Source organism: Amaranthus tricolor, chromosome 2 (assembly GCF_026212465.1).
Source record: "Amaranthus tricolor cultivar Red isolate AtriRed21 chromosome 2, ASM2621246v1, whole genome shotgun sequence".
Lineage (NCBI taxonomy): Eukaryota > Viridiplantae > Streptophyta > Magnoliopsida > Caryophyllales > Amaranthaceae > Amaranthus > Amaranthus tricolor.
This window is the reverse complement of record NC_080048.1, coordinates 9,241,337-9,261,116: the sequence shown is the minus strand read 5'-3', so window position 1 is coordinate 9,261,116 and position 19,780 is coordinate 9,241,337. Positions and strand designations below refer to the sequence as shown.

The 19,780-nt window shown below is 35.5% G+C and overlaps 3 protein-coding genes across 4 annotated transcripts; all 3 read right to left on the bottom strand.

Moving 5' to 3' along the window:
• Positions 1-5,789: 5,789 nt before the first annotated feature.
• Positions 5,790-9,845, bottom strand: LOC130805344 (PLASMODESMATA CALLOSE-BINDING PROTEIN 3-like). The gene is made up of 4 exons (XM_057670105.1): positions 9,290-9,845; positions 7,208-7,657; positions 6,335-6,365; positions 5,790-6,235 (listed from the first exon to the last, which is right to left on the bottom strand). Exons 1-4 carry the CDS (start codon positions 9,360-9,362, stop codon positions 6,073-6,075), a joined length of 717 nt encoding a protein of 238 aa, XP_057526088.1. The 5' UTR covers positions 9,363-9,845; the 3' UTR covers positions 5,790-6,072.
• A 2,060-nt stretch (positions 9,846-11,905) lies between these two features.
• LOC130805343 (ribose-phosphate pyrophosphokinase 4) lies at positions 11,906-16,251 on the bottom strand. 2 transcript variants are annotated; one of them, XM_057670104.1, is made up of 8 exons: positions 15,999-16,251; positions 15,589-15,728; positions 14,249-14,564; positions 13,938-14,033; positions 13,738-13,806; positions 13,526-13,654; positions 12,396-12,495; positions 11,906-12,298 (listed from the first exon to the last, which is right to left on the bottom strand). In XM_057670104.1, exons 2-8 carry the CDS (start codon positions 15,696-15,698, stop codon positions 12,168-12,170), a joined length of 951 nt encoding a protein of 316 aa, XP_057526087.1. In that variant the 5' UTR covers positions 15,699-15,728; positions 15,999-16,251; the 3' UTR covers positions 11,906-12,167. The 2 variants fall into 2 exon arrangements, with proteins under 2 accessions (XP_057526087.1, XP_057526086.1); XM_057670103.1 differs by having other exon boundaries at positions 16,031-16,251.
• A 1,988-nt stretch (positions 16,252-18,239) lies between these two features.
• Positions 18,240-19,186, bottom strand: LOC130805482 (uncharacterized). The gene is made up of 3 exons (XM_057670257.1): positions 18,852-19,186; positions 18,580-18,748; positions 18,240-18,533 (listed from the first exon to the last, which is right to left on the bottom strand). The coding sequence occupies exons 1-3, from the start codon at positions 19,184-19,186 to the stop codon at positions 18,240-18,242; spliced, it is 798 nt and encodes a 265-aa protein (XP_057526240.1).
• Positions 19,187-19,780: the final 594 nt, after the last annotated feature.

Genomic DNA, 19,780 nt, shown 5'->3' with positions numbered 1-19,780 from the left:
TGGTTACACAGATGCTGATTGGGCTGGTGATCGGGACGACAGGAAGTCAACTTCGGGATACTTCACCCTTGTAGGGGGTAATCTAGTCACCTGGAGAAGTAAGAAACAGAAGGTGGTTGCTTTGTCTAGTGCTGAAGCAGAATTCAGGGGGATAGCAAAAGGAATTACAGAGGTCCTATGGATTAGGAAACTCCTAGGAGAGCTGGGCTTCCTCCAGGCACAGGCAAGCCCTTTATATTGTGATAACAAAGCAGCAATAAGCATTTCTGAAAATCCAGTCCAACATGACCGAACGAAACACGTAGAGATTGATCGACACTTTATCAAGGAGGATGGGTGCGGTTAGTAGGATGGGTGTATACAAAGTCACTGGGGTCGAATGTCATCGTATCTGTTGCCCCACAATCAAAGATCCATTGAGAGTCATTGTTATGTCCAAGAAGACATTTGGGATTGTTAGTTTGTGGGCTGGAAGTGGAACTGGGCTTGGGTTTTGATTCTGGGCCGGATTGTAAAGAGCTGGAGGGGTGTAAGGGGGGTGTTAGGGTTTGAGGGCTATAAAAGGGAGGTGGAGGGGTATTTTGGCATTTGACCTTCCCTTTCCCTTCCCTTTGGCTGACGGCTCTTCTTTCTCTTTCTTCCCACTTTTGATTCTCACCATTTTTAGATCTATCCTCTGAGATTACTGTTACTTCTCCTTCCTCTGTGCGCCATTCTCCTAGTTCACCTGAGTTTTGACATTATGTCGGCTGATCTGTGGTACTAAGGTTAGCCTTGCCGCCGGTCCGGCTAGCCGGTGCCTTGGTGGCGGCTCTCCTCTTCTGTAGATCGTCCCACCACTCGGGGTATCCCACAAGTTTGAAGCACCCCTCCTTGGTATGCCTGGAACCGCCACAGTGAGTGCATCGGAGTTTTCTCCGGTCATCATCTTCTCGGGTTCTTTGGAAGGGTTTGTTTCTCGTGGATAAACCCGAGCCAATCTCTGAGGGACTCGTTCCCGGTGATGAGACGCCGGTCATGATTTGTCGGCGTGTGATCTCTCGTCTGATTGATGCGTATGCCGTTTCCACCATCGGTAAAGGTTCACTATTGAGAATGTCCCTTTTTTCTTTGTCAAGACTATCATTAATCCCTGTAAGAAATTGATAGAGCCTCTGTCTTTGGATGTATTTGTTGAATTCTGTTATATCCTGTGGGCAATTCATCGGATTTGGCATTCTTCTATCTATTTCTTTCCATAACATGTTGAGCTTACCGTAGTAAACCTCGATAGTGTCGTTGTTCTGCTTTAAGGTTGCTGCCTTTGAACTCAAATCGAAGATTTGTAGTTCATCCCTACCACATCCTAAGAGGCCTTCGATCCCTTGCCATAGGCTGTGTGCTGTTGTGTAGTCCAGGAATTGATTGACGATGTCTCCATCTATGTTCTCGATTATCCACGCGATGACCATGGCATCTTTTTGTGCCCATTGGTTATAATTGGGGTCTGATAGTGGTGGGGGTCTGGCAGTGATGTGACTGAGCCGCCCCCGGCCTCCAATTGCAACGTGCATTAATTTGCACCATTTTGTATAATTGTGGTATGTGAGTTTTTCTGAGATTTTGAATGATGTTGGGTTTTCGGTTTGGTTGGTTGAGTTGTTCATTTTCTGGAACATCTGAAACATTTGTTCCATTTGTTCCATGGACATTAAGGTTTGCTGTGTTTGTTTTTCTGATGAATCAACCATTTACAAGGTAAGAACAGGTAAATGATGATGCCTTTCCGGATTCGAACCCTAAGGCTCTAATACCATGATAATTTGATGAATTCTGGTGTTGGTTTTTGTGGAAAAAATATTCTGATATATTATTTCATTCCTTAGAAGCATATCATATATATACATGAGCATTTGTTCAAAATGTAGTAACTTCTAAGAACATGGGTAACTGCCTAATATGTAACTACCTAAAACAAATTAACTGTAATGAATAAACAAAGTAACTGTAAATAAACTGCTTTCCAATAATTTTTATGTGTATTGTAAGTTGTACGTGTCTTTTCAAATGTGTTGTATATCACTTATCTTTATTTTTTCTGGAATCTGTGATTTAGGGGTTAAATAATTGGAATCTGTCCAAAACAAGAATGATATGTCCGGTAATCTTGTTCTCCAAACCCTGTGCGGAATAATGAGTTGATAACTTTTAACTCTGACTTTGACTTTCAGTTTGAGTAATGGGTTTTAAAATTGTCAATAACAAAAAAAAAAGTTGTTAGATAACAACTAACTTGCTTTAAGGACAGCACATTTACTGTTTTACCCATATTGTTGTTGGATGTAACTACTAGTAGATGAAATAATTAGAAATTGTTAGAAGATGCAAGCAAAAGTGTTCGCAGTTAACAATAAAGCATGCATATTGTTAATTTTTATGTCATATTATTATATGCCATTTCTTTTACTAATCTTTTACAAAAATAACTTTACTAAGGAATTAATTACAATTAAATAAATTTTATAAAGCATATATATGGAATTTGAGACATAATAATGTTGAATTGTTGGCAAGGAAGTAGTTGATTCACACATTTATCGTGATTTATGTAGTAAGAAGACCAGTCTTTTTTATGATTATCACATTGGTCATGCTGGAATTACTGATCATGAACACCTTAGTAGTAGTAAGCCATAATTTCCAAAGTTCCATAATGATCTACATAATCAAGTGATTATAATCATTTAAGAGGTAACTGTGAATAAAAAAGTTATACTTCTAAAGTTGTTTCGTAATTTAATGCTTCCTCTTTTCTAAAATAGGCATTAAAAGAGAATAAGGAGTCTCCTCCTGAAAATTTATGTTTGGTATAATTAGTATCACATTATTAAAACACGTCGCAATGTAATCAGGTGGTTATATATAAAGAAATATTTACCTTTAACTTGGGCATGGATGTTGGCTCAGAATTTTGCGCAGTAGGAGTAATACGCTACATTTTCAATCCTAAAAGATTAATGCTACATTTTCCAACCACATTCTCTTTATGGTCTTTTTCCTAAGACCATATGCAAGACATCACGAACTCACCAGTTGTCTCCTTTTCCTTCTAGGCCATTTATTCAAAGAAAATGTGACAAACCTTAGTTTATATTTAGTTAAAGCCAAAATTAGAATACATAAACCTTTTTCAAATATGAAGCTATTTTGGAATGAATGAAGTGGTAATGAAAAACTAAAAAACTTAAATTATAGAAGAAAATTTCGAATGGATTTAAATTTAAATGTGTTTTCTAAGTTGAAACTTGAAGAAATTATAAGAAAATGTCGATTGAGTTTGAAGCAAGGTCGAAGAAATGTCGAATGGAACAATAATAATACTACTACTTTTGGTGGGTATTGAACAAAAAAAATATATATAATTATATGATGTGCTTCCTGTAGAATCGCAACATATACCACATTACATGTTGCAATTTTAGAGGAACCGCAACATATATATAATGTGATATATGTTGCGGTTCTACAAGAATCGCATCATATATTCTTTTTTTTTTTTGCCTATCATTTTTATGCTTCGTTGTTTTTTAACCGCAACATATATCACGTGGTAGAAAGCGTTTTTTTCACTAGTGGAACTTGTATTGTCAATTCCACTAGTGCTTCGAAAATTCTATAGCATCAACAAGTAAAGAAGTGAAATGGTAAAGAAATCTCATGTTTGAGAAACCTTTGTTGAAAAAGTCAATTTCACCGATGCAAATCCATAGTGATTGTATATACGTTTTTGGGCAATGCTTATACTTAAGTTTATAATGGTAAGTCAAGACATTCTCTCTAAGACACTCCATGGTGCAAGGAGTTGTTAAAGAAGGGGTCATAACTCTAATTATGTAAACACAAAGTTCAATATGGCGATTATTTTACTAAGGTCATGGAAAAGAGTTATATCATAAGAGCATCTAACGACATTGGATAATGTCCTACAAAACACCATGGAGGTAACCCAATCTAACACTCAATTATGATCAAGTCTTATGATTCAATGAGGTTAAAATTCTTCAGCAAATGTTTATAAGGAGCATTCATAATAACATGTATTGATTAAAGATCTATGGTAGTTTAAGGTAGTAGTCAATAAAAAAAATTCTCCACTTCTAGGGATAAGAGCTCTACATAAAGGTGTTCTACCATAGGGACACAGTAATTACGTACAAGAGAATCTACCTATCTACGTTATGAAGTGTGGCCGCTTCAACAAACTAAAAAGTGGACAATAATGACTTTTGAAATTACAAAAGAATATGGACACGAGCGTTAAAAGTACCATTGTGATGGTTTGAATGATAATTTCTTGTTTGTGTCTCATTTGCAAGTGGTTAGATGTATACTCTGATTCAATATTTTAGATATCCTTAGTTTATTATCGTTTGTAAAATATGATATACTAGATGTAAATTCAACCCGTCATGATATTTGCATTGAAAAACAAGGAACTTAAAATTAATATAGTGTGTTTTTTATATTTATTTTTATCATCGGATACTCTAAATATAGGAAAAATTGTTGGATAATCCAAGTTTAATATGTCATGGTAAAATAAAACTTATATAACAACAACATTAAGAAGAAGAAATTACAAGGATAGATTACATAAATATGGTGAAAATTGCATAAGATCGATAATATCTTTATGATGAACAAAGAACATCGCAAATTGTTTATACCACCATCAAGGCAGCTAAAAATTTTCTTTAGGCAACATTTCAGCCATCTTAAGTACCTTTCTATATTTTTGAATGTTGCTATTAGATACAATGAATGCTTCCCTTTGTTTGTGGGACTAATCAAGTGCTAAACATAAAGCCATTGATGACTTTGGTTGCACATCGAGCACTGAGTGATTAATTGACTACTGTTGGAGACTGTAAATTGGACCCACTAATCAATATAAGTATTTTCGATGATTTCGTCCTTATTCTTGTGCACACCAAAAACTTCACACTAGGTCACCCATTTTATATTACTTCATACCAAGCACGGGGAACCGTGAAATTCTTAGTGAATATACTTCATTAAAAGAAGACACCATGGTTATATGATTAGTACTATTATCAATTCAAACGCTCAACTTGGGCTGTTACATTGACCTCCATTTATAGAGTCAATAAATTGACACCCACTCCGCACATCCCCTAGCATTGAGCAATTAGCTAGCAAAGAAGTGAAGAACACTAACTCCAATTTGACAGCTAAAACGGTGAATAAGAAAATGCGAGTAGTAGACTAAACCCGTTGTCGAGCCATCCGTGAGACTGTGACTTGGTCGTCAAGTCATTGTCGACCCCACGTTGTTGCCAACCCTACGACGAGTTGACTCACAATCTATGCGCACTTCAGTTTTACCAATGACTCGTCGGTACATAAGTGCCTACTTTACACAAATTTTGACTACACGAAATGGCGAAAATTTACATAGTATCAAGAGCTAGTAATCTAATATGTTCAAATTAGTTCATGTGAGAAATGAAAAAGACGTTTTTAAAAGCAATGTTTTGTATCATATAAGATCCCTAACGGCTAGTACCTATTGAAATGAAGAAGATCACAGATATTGTGCACCTAGAAACAAAAATTGAGGGTCCAATGGTGCCAATGGCCGAGCTTGTGAAAATCTTTGGCACAATCCGAAATAATGCTAGCGGTCTTTCCATGTTGCGGTCCCTAAACTAGCCAGGTCAATTCAAACCAATGCAATGTTTGGTCGCAAAAATGTCAGATTAGAGACCAGGATGGCAGGATCAACACAATTATAAGAATAAGAAAAGTTCCTCATAAAATGCATACTACTAAACACATCTTATATTGTTCAAAGACTAACAATCGCTAACTTCCTTCGATACTTGCCCCCTCATTTACAGGACTACGAATCAAAGAGCCGAAAACAGGAAAATCTAGAACCCGACTTTCATAATTAAGCCAACCCTTTAATTAACATATTCTGCGCAGCATCATAACAGAAGTTTCTACAGGATGACAGAACTGTGGCTGACCTTGAACATAAAGCTATTTCTCATGATCATCTCTGTCTCTCTAATGAACATATCTTTGCAGCAGCACTATAAAACACGCTGAAGTGGAAAGATACGGAATTTTGTTAACCAGGGTCGTCGCTAAACTAGATGGTGCAGGAGGCCCCAAGCCAAAAACTGTCGAGATATTCTGATTTTCTGTGTCGAGCACAGATGAACTCGTGCTGCGTTTCAAGACACAAGTTAGTCCTTATTCTGAGATCAGATCAGCAAAGCAGAAAAATAATTTTACATCAAAGGTTAGAACTATGTAATCGAAATACCTTGTTGAGGGATACTGGCAAAGTTGAGTACCTGAAATATGACGAACAAATAACATCATTATTTTTTAGTAGAAATGTAGCAAAATGAGTGGAATGTCAAGTGTTGCAATAGTGACAGGTTTCTATTAGAATTAGCCACAAACCATGCTCAATCAAAAGTTGAAGCACCATCACACTGCTATTTACTATTCCCTCTATCCTTCTCAATTTGCACCACTTTCCTTTTTCATTTGTCTGACTTAGTTTACACCCTTTCTATTTTTACTAATGGTCTCTTTTTTTCTTTTAATCTCATCTTAACTACTCATTTTTATCATCCACTTATTTTTTGTCTTATCCTTTAACTCAATTTTCCTTTCCACAAAATTTCACCCGTATTACTTTAGGTGCAATATGAGAGGAACAGAGGGAGTACTTTATCTGCAATTAGTTTGTGTTGTCTTTATTCAAACAAAAAAGTTACTGTTGTCTTAATTTAACTAAATAACAGAACATTGGTTTACTTTACTGATTAAACAAATCCATCAAATTAAAATTTATTAAATTGCACCAAAATTTTTTTGAAGTTGGAGTCAAAATCACGCACATGGATGTCACATCTGCAGCACCAGGACACACAAAGTGCACTCACAATACATCAATTCCTATCTTACTTTCTGCGTGAGTTCTTATTAACTTTTACCTGCTTTTTGTCAAATCAGACTGCCCAAATACAATCAACAGTATGATATATGTGTTAGCCTAATGGCTAAACGCTTTCACTATGCCGTTGGGGATTCTCTAACCTTAGCTTTGACATAAAAAAAAACAATATGATTTATGAAAGAACGACCCACGAGAAGAAAAGGGGGATTAGAGAAATTCATAACATACTTGGATTAGTGCTGGTAACAATTGCAGTTCCTCCAAAATTACAGCTATTTGGAATTGGGTTTTTCTGATAATAATTGTTGAATGCAAAAGAAGCATGGTCATGAAGAGTATTTGGGTGGTAACATCTTCCACCAGGTTGAATTGGGCTACAATCAACACCCCCATGGCCACAAGCATAATCTAAAGCCATCTGTAATGATAACCGAGCAGCAGTTTGGCTAGCAACACACCAGCTAGCACCCGAGTTCACAGGTGATGATGTTGTCGGCGTAGCAAATGGGACCCAAGTTCCGTCATCAGGGATTGAGTTCGGATTCAGTATCGGAGCTGTTGAAGTGGCTGTGAAATTAATAGTTGGTACGGTTGTGAGAGGCGTTGTGATATCCTTCTGGACGGTAGCTTCTTTAGGAACTTCTCCAAATCTGTCACTTCTTATTACATTACTTGAAACTGTGGGAAAGAATAATTAGAAAACAATAAGCAGTGTCACACAAGATCACAAACCTATTGGAAAAATAATCCAGATTTGATCCCACATCAGTGACTAACGTATAAACTTGATGGTCTACTCGTTCTATTACTAATTGGTTTTAGGATGAAACGTTATCGGGTTTGTATGCAGTCAACTCCCATAACAAATTTATCAAAACCCGTGTCCGATTAGAAATTTGAAGATGCGATAACTATTGCAGCAAGCTTTAAACCATCAGTTCAATTAACATTAGACTAGCCTTTCTTGGCATAAAAACAGATCCGATGACATGATATTTGTTGGAAATACTTCATATGTGAGACAAGATCTCAGATCGATAAAGTAGTAGGTTGTGGACTTGCATATATATTAGATGGGCTAATCTTCCTACTACCATATGGTTTTGGGAAACAATAAGCCTCACCTAGTGTATGTGCAAGTCAATACTCTTGACCCGTGGGTTTGTGGGTCCGAGCCCACGTGTCCTGTGTCCACACGAGTAGGACACGGTGAGATTATGTGACAAATTGTCACTACCTAACAATATTTACCCGACTTTATAACCGAACCTGACTTGACCTGACTTCAAAATAAATTTAAAACTATGTAAAAACAATGAGGAATCAAAATCCGATTTTGAATCGACCCGGAACACGTGACACAAATGAACACTTCTACTTCCTATTATACAAAACTTATCTTGTCCGATCTTTTGCCAAACAGACCTTGACAATCCAAAAAATAGAGGAGAACCAAAGAGACGAAAACTTGGGCATTAAACCCAATACATTTATTTTACAACTTGCAATTTAACAGCTGGTTACCCTGATCAGTTGATGTGCAATTCGTGTAATCTTGATTGTTTTAGTTTTTAACAGTTAAAGTTCAGCAATTTTCCAAGCAAAAGTGAAGGAGAATGAAAGCATTGATGGAGCAACAAACAGCACAAATGAATAAAAATGTTTTGAAGAAAAGGAGTCAACAAGAGTACATAACCAATGACATAAGAATACATTAACAAGTCTGAACATCAAATAACAAAGAGGGTATATTCATGCTGGTTTAGGCCAATAAAAGGCATTTGTATAATGTATTCTAAGTGATCTTATGCTACTTCTGACTCTAAGCATCATAAAAGGACAGCTTTGTCATATTATAGAATAACACAACTCAATAACTCCCTGAATATAGAAAAACCCAAAAGGAAACAACTGCCACATGTTCCAAAAATGATTAAAAGGAGACAACGGACCCAATATCACGCTCAAAAACATAGTCTAGGAGAGGGAAGGTGCAGACAATCAATAATTTCATACTCGTACTCACTTCAAAGAGAGGACTAGAGGAATGTAGTCAATAAATAAGACAAAATCATAAATTGTTCCTAGTTATATTCCTCTTGTTCACTTTTGTTTCACATTGAACAAACAAATCTAACAATGACTCCAAATGCTAAACCACGCAAAATTGCCCGACAATGATTTTTCTGAAGTTCCAAAAATAAGGTTTCCTGCTGTAAGCCACTAGTATGGCAACAAGATGTTAGCATTTGGAAGCACAAAACAAGATGCCTAAAAATGGGATAATAGTACAAGAGTGGAGGAAATCACCTGAACAGAGGAAAAGAGAAAGTATGATGATAAAAGAAGCAAAAAGCTGAACCAAAAAAACCCTTTTACCCATCTCCAATTTCAATGAGATGAAGCACTTGAAACCTCAATTATAATAGATAGACCAAAAAACACCCAAATAACTGAATAAGAGAGAAAAAGCTGACATAGTTTTCTGATAAGATTGAAAGACTTAATCTTGATTACTTTCTTTATTTATAAGGGAATTAGGATAGCCTATAGAGTAGCATAAATAGTAGGAGTGCTGAATCCTTGTAGTAGCTAAGAAAGGTTTGAAATTCAAAACCCAAGAAAAATAGAAAAAGAAAGAGAGAGAAGGTAAAGAGTGGAGACATTGTGGGTGTAAGTCTAAGGAAGGCACAAGCAATGGGCAGAGAGGAAGCAAAAAGAAGGTAAAGCAGCATTTCTTTGTAATTTTAAGTGATGATAGTAATGATGACAACCATAATAAGTGCCTCCCCAATGTCATCCTTTTCTGTCTTTTCTCTCTTTCTTTCTACAGTAGAGCATTTCTTTGTTTAAGAGTGTAGAATAGTATATTTGGTACTCTTTCTTATGCAAACCTAAGTTAGTGATAAAAAAAGATAAAAAAAACATTTTTATAATCACCGGATGAGAAGGTAAGTTAAACCGTGTAGACGAAAATCAAAGAAAGAGCATTGACTAGAGAAAAGAGAAACAAAAAATGAAGGAAATCTGTGTTTTATCTGCTTGGATTCCTGCTAAGATTTTGTGATCTTGGGGAGGTTAATGTGTAATTTCATTATGCATAGACCTGGGAAAACGGTCGGTCGGTCGGGTTTTGGGTCGGATCAATTTCGGTCGGGTCATTTTCGGGTCGGGTCTGTTTCGGATCAGGTCAGTTTCAGGTCGGATCACTCTGGGTTTCGAGTAGGTTCGGATTGACCCAACGGGTTACCATAAAACATTAGAATATTCAATCGACTAATTCAACATAAAAAAAAAATCATTAAAATGTATAAAAAAAATCATTAGAGAAATTACATGTACGATTTTCAAAAAATAGTTGGTATGTTAGGTTCATTTAAGTGCAAGAAAAATAGGGGAATTAATACTTATTTTGAAAGACTTGTAAGATACGCGCTTTATAAAAGTTATTTTGTTTGTTATAATTGTAACGTTAGATAAAAATGACGTTAAAATTATCTTCACAATTTTCATGTTGGAAAGATATACAACTAACTAAGTACTTATTTCGTCTTATAAGATACGCGTTTTATAATTTAGGGTAGCGACATTCGTTTTTTGAAAAGCTCATTCAAACGTACGAAACGTTCGTATAAATTATATTGATTTGCTTACTGAAATGTAGAAGAATTAAAAACTCATTTGACTGATTTAACAAGATACATGTATTCAATTAAGATGATTATAACGTCCTGTTTTTAAAGAAAAATAATTACGATGGCTAAAAAGACGTTAAATACGTGTTTTTTGAGATCTATTGATGAGTTTTAGGGTTCAAGTGATATACTCAATATGTTGAGATACTTTGAAAACTAAAATTTTATTTGAAATGAATTCTAACATTGAAATTACTCTAAAAATTGATATTAAATCGGTCAAAACGGGTCGGTTTCCGGTCGGGTAATTATCGGGTCGGTCATGTTTCGGATTAAGTCGATTTCGGATCGGTCGGGTTCGAGTTTTGTCGGGTCGGGTCCCGGGTTCATTTTCGGGTCGGATCAAATTTTTCCCAGGTCTAATTATGCATATGATATGGTAAAGAAAAAGCCAAAAAGTTGAATAGCCGGTGCCGCAGTCTAGGGGACGAGATTGCAATGCTCAAAGTCCAAAGAATAGGAAAATTAGTCAAAAGTTCCATTCACTTTTTGTTTTTATTTATTTGTTTTTAAATTGATTATTTGTTAGCATGCTGATAGCCAAGTAGGACGGGAAAGATTAAGAAATAAGTAAAAAGATGGTAAATTTAATAAAATACGAAAATAAGCTAGGACGACATAAAATAAAAATAAGTACAAATACATGTACAGAGTCATTTAAGAAAATAAAAAAAACATAGTAGATATCTCTTGTTCGGCAGAGAGATGAAAATAGGACTTACAAGTCTCAAGTCGCAAAATCCTACCTACCACCATGTCATATATTAAAGAGGAGGAACGATGGTGTGACTTGAAAATTAGGAGGGCAAATACCAAAAAATCTTTCATTAAAACTTCAACACCTTTTAATTATGAAAAAATCCACCCACTTTAAAATTTCAAGATAATATTTGTATATTTTGCTTTTAATAATAAACTTTCGACTAATAATTTTACTTATATATACCCTAAATAATAGATTAAAAATACTTAATCCTTTTTTATCATCAACTCTCACCTCTCACATCATTCAAACATCTCACATTCTCATCACGACTTTCAAACAATCAATGATTCTCAGCCCTCGAATATATTAAAATTTTAAATTAACAAAGTGTCAATTTAATAAAAAATTAAAAAAATATATAATAGAGACTGAAAATCAGTTTACTACTTGAGTAATTTGGCTAGAACTTAAGTGATAGTAAATGGAAGCAATGTTCTTCAATCAAATAATTTCCAAGCCCTCAAGTTAAGGATAACAATAGTAGATAAATCCTTTCTATTCATCTAATAAATAACCAACCATTAGCGTATTAGAAAACTAGAATACAATTACAGGATTGCACACCTTCGCAATAAACTACCCTACAGCACAAACATCATCAACCTAAAGAAACTCAGAGAAAATAAGGTGCACATTCCTCATGAAACAAAGTCTTGATTGTTTCCATCAAGTCATAAACTCGAATATTTTCATCATTGTGTTCCCCTTAAGTAGCTCGATTTTACCTTCATATTTGAAGAGCATCAGCTATCGACCCAGCAAGACTCAGAACTTCAAAAGGAGCTCTGTTTCCAATCGCCTTTACAGTACGAGGACAAGAATCCGTGATCCAAAAGTAAGTAAATGCTTTCTCTGAACCTGGGCATTACATATAAAAATGCATAAAAAGATTCATTAAAGGTGGTCACTACATCACTAATTTAAAAGACGTAAATGATAAATAAAGAATAATTACCGTCTTCTTTATGCGTGAAACGTTCAAACGAACGCTTTGGAAATACCGCATGGGTTACATAGGCGCTAACCTTTGCTGCACCATTTGCTGCCAAAACTTTCTGCAGATGCAGGAACAAAAATTATATTGAGAGTACCCATGAAAGCAAAAAAATCCTATCTGATGCACCACTGAGATTTTAATGCATCGCAGATCCATCTCCTAACTTTTCAAATGAACAAGCTACAAATTCCTATTAAAAGAATACTGCATAAACCCATTTCACATTGCAGGAGAGAAGGGTTTGGTTTGGCGTAAAATATTTTGTATGGATTTTGTTTTACATAATACACCCACAAAAAAAAAAAGCAGATGAATATCAACAAGTCCGGTTGAATCTCTACATCACTCACCCACCCACATACACACGTAGTGCCATATGATTCGCCAGCTTTTCCACAAGAATTGTGACTTCAAAAAGCAAATTAGCTAGCGAATCATGTAACACTGCACATGTGCCTGCAAGCTCAAAATCAGATCAATGGGATACAACCAAGATGTCAGCTTAACCCAAACCCAAAAACAATTATCCAGAGAGTCCAGAATGAAAAAAAAAATTATATATTTATGAAACCAGCTGTGAAGAATATTAAGGACAGTTTACAGAAATATCTAACAGGGCACAGAGACAAACCCATAGGGCCAAAACTGAACTGTGTGTTTTCGAAGTATCCCAAATGAAAAAAGATAACAGTACAGACCACCCAAGTGATGCAGCCCATACTTAAGACATAAACAGATCACATCTTCTGAAGCAGTTTACAGCAATACAACATAACAACCCTCAATCATTCATCTCGGATCAAAGTACAGGCACATATCCTTAGACTCTAAAATACATGAGTATGGCCTTGTGAAGGTATAAATATTATTTCAAGTAGACATTACCTACCATTTTTACAAGACAACAACATACACAGCATTCAATAGAAAACACATACATATGACAAAAAATTCACATAATTATTGACCATTAGTGTGAACTATTGTAACTAATATAACAGCAGCATGGTATTGACTGCTGTGCATGTACAAAGCAACCGATGCCCAGCATGTGACAAAAAGAAAGTTCATTCTTAAAGGAAATATACCTGGCATTCAATAAGAGTGCCACCAGATTGTACCAAGTCATCGACGATGACAACATGACAGCCAGCAGGGTTGCCTTCTTTAAGCCTGACTATCCGTTTATCACCTTCACGAACCTTAGCACAAACAACCTGTTCTCATATAGCATGAATAATTACAGTTCCTAACAAATGGCCAGAATAACTTAAGCACATAATTTAGGAATGAAACAAACCATAGGATAATGATCCAGCTGCTTGTGGAATCGCTTCCATGCTCCATCATCTGGAAATGCAACTACTATCTGAAAGAAAATGTGGTATCAGGAACCATCAACACAAAGTGCACACACAATAAACTCAGGTGTAATCGCCTGTGGAAGCTCCAGAACAAAACTATATACATGGAAAAACAAAACAGTAAATAAAAAGCCACCTTATCAGCATCTGGCAGTTGATCAAGGCGCTGCTTCAACAAAGGAATTCCTGTTTCGAATAATGGAAGCACATGGTCACTAAAATAAAACCTTTCCTGCAAAAGCAAATAACAATAGGTCAAGAAAATGAAAGACTGCCAAAAACAAAACAAGAAAGGGGAGTCTGTAGAAAAAAGTGGCAAATGAGAAGAATGAACAAATATCTAAAGCCTTAATCAAAATGTCAAAAATTAGTAATCAAATTAGTATGCATGTCATATATGACCACAGGATGTATGTCGGTACCACCAAATTTGATTGTGAAACTCACCTGCAAAGCATGTATGTCATATATGACAACACTAGTTGGCCCACCCCTTGATATAGGAATATTGGACAATATCCTTGCCATTGTAAAAGCTGTGGCAACATCTCCTTCCTCTTCCATTCGTTCAAATGATCCAGTAGGAAAAAATGGCAAAACTAATGTGAAGGAAGCAACAAACAGTCGAGGTAGAGCAAATATGACGGAGAGTTGTTCAAATATGACTTCAGGTGAGCTGAAAGCAGCCAAAAAGGCAACATGTTGGCCTCTTATCTCTTGTGCATTATTTATGAAAAGGTTTGGGAATCCATCATCAAAGCTCCTGAAGAATCAATACAAAACACTATAAATCACACTAAATTACATAAAATTTTTTTGTTATGGCATAAGAAAGGTAAAGAAGGATACAATATGAAAACTATAAGTTTAGAATGCTTAATATAGCTTGTTAAAATGTAAACCTGTGCCCAAGCAATAAATTTGTGAAAAGTATTTAAGAGAAAAATTAAAAGCCTAAATAAAAAAAACAAGAAAGGTGTCTAGTGTGCATATTTTTTCAAGAAAATAGAATGTTAGCTTTTCAGTTAGGCAAAAATCTTCAAGACTATATAGAACACTAACGCATATTGGATACATCATATATGTTGTCCATTAGTGTGACAAAAGCATCATCCTTTTTTTTCTAGGTCCTCTAGCAACTTACAACACCAAACACCAATTACACAAATCCATGATATAATAAAATGAGCATGGAGAACTAGTTTCTAATTCAAAAACCTTATTCTTAAAAGGGTAGATATGTATCTCCGTAGTGATACCACACCTTGTAAGCCAACAAAATTATCTTTATCATTAAAGCATTGGTATCATATGCATGATCCTTAACTCTTATTTTATTTTTCCAGAAAGATGGTTCAAATAGAACCCCATCACCATAAACTAAAATGTACTTTTTTGAAATTGAATCAAGAAACAAATTGCACTTTGTTCCACATTCATCTGCTTACCAAACAGAAAAAGGCATCAGATATAAACAAAACAACTAATCCCATCCTTTTCATAAGCCAAAAGGAAGATTTCTTTTTTTTTTATTTCAAATTCTATCCATTGAAATTCCTGCTCAACCTTAAACGTACAAGACATCTGAAATCAAGAAAAAACAAAACAAGAATATTCTTTCAATGACCACTGTACAACATTGGAAATTGGATTTTAACTAAAGGGGAAATTCTAAATAGTCCGATTGAACAACTTACAAGTACAAATACAAGCACTTATAACAAACATTGAAAACAATCAGAAAGACAAGAGTAGGCAAAACAAGAAAGGGAAAGAGAAAGAGAGACCTCCAATTAATGGACTGAAGGGTTATGAGAGGAGATTGAAGAGCGACTTTACGAGCAAGTTCTTCAGCCTCAATACAGTAGAACAGAAATACTTGCTTGGGTTTCTCCATTGTTTCTGCGTAGTTAAATCCTTGGTATTGCTACACCGCACAATTAACGAAGGGGAAATGACAAAACAGAATTTCGAGAATCATTAGAGAAAGCAGAAACACGAGCAGATTCTCAGTATTCATGTAGGCATAGATGTGGGTGTGACAGACACAAAAACAGTGTTCCTTAACAAAAGAAGAACCATATGACACAAATAATATTGTTTAAGGTATTGTATAATAATCAATCATGAATGAACAAACAACGTTTAACAATTAACATTCCAATAAATAAAAATCATTAACAATTGAAATTCAAACCTTTTAGGGAAAGAAAGAAAAAAGAGGTATACACTTTGGAGTTTGGTGGGCGACTGAGCGGTGGGTGGCGTCTGGCGGCTGCGGCCGTGCGGAAGGGGCTGAGGCGTGGGCTGCCGGACGTGATACGTCGGTGAAGGAGTCAGTGGCGGCTGCAGCAGGTATTGCTATACGCACTTCACTTTAATTCTTTCCCCCCTTGGTCTTTACTAGTTACTGATTAAGTAGTGGAAGAAGTGGCGCCCGATAAATAGAGTAGGCATTTGCTTTATTCTACTTTATTTAGGGGAACATGGAATCGCATTCGCGTGGCCTCTTTAGCCTACATCGTTACTCCTTCTGTTCTTTTAAGTTCTTCCACCTTATTATAACGGGTAGTTTCATAAGTTCTTTCATTTTAGAATACTTTCTATTTTTAGAAAATTTTTATCCCACTTTTACCCCTTAAAACCCCCATTTTCTTTTAATGTACCTGGAATCATCCGAATACATTTATTACTCCTTGGGCTTTGCATTTTTCATTATCACGCCTACTGCCTTCATGAACGGTCATTTCTTCCTCCTCCTCTTAAACAGTCATTTCTCTCTCTTCATGAACACCATTTTCATGGCTTTTCCCCCGGTGTGTTCTTCATTTTTAGTGCATTTTAACTGCATTAAAATGTAGATCGGTTTATTCTCATCATTTTGAGGTTTGTTTTGTTTGTTTTGGCAAAGGTTCGAAATTTAAAGCCCCCTGTTCTTGAATCCGTCATTAACTTCTTGTTGAACCTTTAAGTATTTGCAATGAAAAACAACGAGTCTAAGAGTGACTCCACAATTCCTTCATATCTTTATGACGGTCTATGTGATTATAATGAGTTGTGTTCTTGTTCCCTCAATGGTAGTTCTCATTCCTACTCCAATGAAATTTTGAGGTGGTCAAAAAAAGATCTTGAGGCATATCAAAAGGTACTTGAAGATGATGCCACATCTGTGTATCATGAATCTCCACCAACTTCTCCTATTGTTGAAAAGGTACTTGAAGAAGATGACATCAATTTGGTTGTCCCTGACACTCCTGAAGATGTTAATGCGTCTAGGGCAAAATTGAACCCCAAAAAACGTGCTTAATGATTGTAAGGTTGTTCTGATTTTTCGTTTTTTTTTTTGTTAATTAAATTTGAAAAATTGGAGCTGGTTTTATCTGTTGTTGTTTGATGCTGGATTGTGATGATCTAGTATTTATGTTTGATGTTTGTTTTTTTATGTGTTGTTGTTGATATTGTGTTCTTCTGGTTTATTTGGGGTTTTTTTCGTTCTACTGTTGGTATTATGTTGTTGGTTTTAGGGTTGATGTTTGTTGCTGGTTTTATGTGTACAAGCCCCTGTGATGTCAAATTGTTGAACCTCTAAATTCTAAAAAATTTACATTGATTACTTGGTTGAGTAGCATTTGGTAAACCATAACCCGTCACTTGATTTTTTAGCATGTTCAATTGCTTCATTTGTTGATGATAAATTGTAATTTGAGAGGTTTCATAACCTCTATGAAGAATCAGGGGGGCTTTTTTTCTGAAATTATGTAAAATAATGAAGTGACGTGCTAATCATTAACATGGGTTGTGATTAACAAATTGTTGCTCCTAAGTTTTTAAAGCTCCAATTTTAATGATGATTTGAACAAAATAAACTGAGCGACTTTGATGTTTGTCATCCTTGAGTTTCTTCAACTGCCTGATCATAAGCTTCTTGAATGATCTCTGTTGTTTGTGCAGCATCCTCATTTTTTGTTAATGCTTGTGTTTGTTGCTGATCCTTGTTTGGGTTAAGAAAAGCTACAGCTTCTCTAACCAATTGTGTTGGGATTCTCACTTGAATCCTTAACCTGCCATTGTCTTCTTCAACCTTCTTTCCAAAGTGAGGTTGTATGTAGTCATTAGACCCCTTAACTTTTAAAATCTCATTTAAATGGTGTTGTAATGAGATCCACACATTAGTTAAGGTCTTTGGATGTAACTCTCCGAATGCATCCTCAATTGCTGTGATTAATTCTATAATGTTTTTGAGCATCTTTTTATGCATAAGTAATTATATGCTCCTAAAGAAACCCAAGTCTAGAATATTACAATCCGGACTATTTGGAGGTTGTTGAGTAAGAATGAAAGTTAAACCCCTTGCCTATTGTGTTGTTGCCATATTGAATCATCATTTGTGATATGAACCCTTGCATTATCTTGTTGAATAAAAATAATGGAAAGTCCTTCACTTGGCCATTTTCTTAGTATAGCCGAGCATACTCCTATAAACTTCTTGATTAACTGATTCGGTTGGTTTAATTTCTATTGAACCCCTTGGTCGATTCTTTGAATCTCTTTGTGCTTCCACCATATTGATAAAAGGGAAAATTCCAATTTTTCCATCAAACGTACATTGACCAAAATGATTCCATCTAGGCCTAACGACCCCTAAGAACATGGCCTTAGGTATGAACTTTAATGACTTCGCTGCCCTATATGGTACCTTTTCTTTATGTGCTAAATAAACCCTTTGCATTTTCTTGGTTAAATAAAATCACTTCTCGTCAATGTGAATATAATCGTACATTACTTTGTAAATCGGGTGTCTTTGAATGGTGTCTTCTTAGATAGGGCTCAATATCCACTCCACCCTCCTTATTTTGTTGGCATCGGTTAAAGCCGGGTGTAGTGGTTTTGAATGAGTCTTTATCTCGCCTCTTTTTATCAACCTCCACACCTTTGACGGTGCCAAATCTAAACATGTTGCAACATCTCTAATGTAAGTGCGTTCGCAGTGGGTCTAGACTCAAATAAGTTTGGTGGTACGACCACTCTTTTTCTTCCACAATTTTTGAACTTGGATTCCACAATGTATAGTTTGTTTGCTTCCTTGGTTTGTATTGCTCGTTTCCATAAATCTCTGATGGTTCTATGTGTGTAGCCGTATTTTTGAGCTATGCGTTTGAATGTACCATGAGGAAGTGAGTCACTAACTTTTAGTGACAACATGTCTTGGAAAATAAATTGCCTTAACTCATTCGTGAGTCTTGGCTTATGCTGATTTTGTTGTTGTGGTCCTATTTCTTCCATATTCTGTGGCTTTTCTTCTGATTCAGAACTGGACTCTGGAACGTATGAATTCGATCCAAAGTACCAAGCCCCCTGTTGCTCATCTTCACTTCTTGAAGCCATTGAAGGATAATGATGCGATTGAATAAATGTTGTAAGCCGTTTGAAGAATTTTTGGCTACTGATTTTTGTAAGCTGTTTGAAGAATTTTGGCTACTGATTTTCAACTGTATGAACAAGTTTTGGCTACTGATTTTTGTAAGCTGTTTGAAGAATATTGGCTACTGATTTTCAGCTATTTGAACAAGTTTTGGCTACTGATTTTGGTTTACTGTTTTGTGGACTGTTAATATAGTGAGATTAGGAATATGTAAAGTCATTTTTTTTATTACAAGCTTGTAATTTCAGATTTGAGGAAAAATTAATGTCAATCCATGTAATTATAGAATGCCCAATACAAGGCTTTTTTGTTTTTTTTATGGAGGGCTGAATTTCTCCTAATGGTTGCTGCTGCTAGAAGCTCCAAACTTTCCTAATTTGAAAAGTTTGTTAATTTCCCTTCAAAATGTAAAGTTCTCTCTCTTCATTAATAAAATCTAAATTTTTTTTCATTCAGTTTTATTTATAATTATTTTCTCTCTCATACTTTCAATACAATCATTACTTCACACTACTATTTAATTAAAATAATACCCACTACAACCCAAAGATTCCATC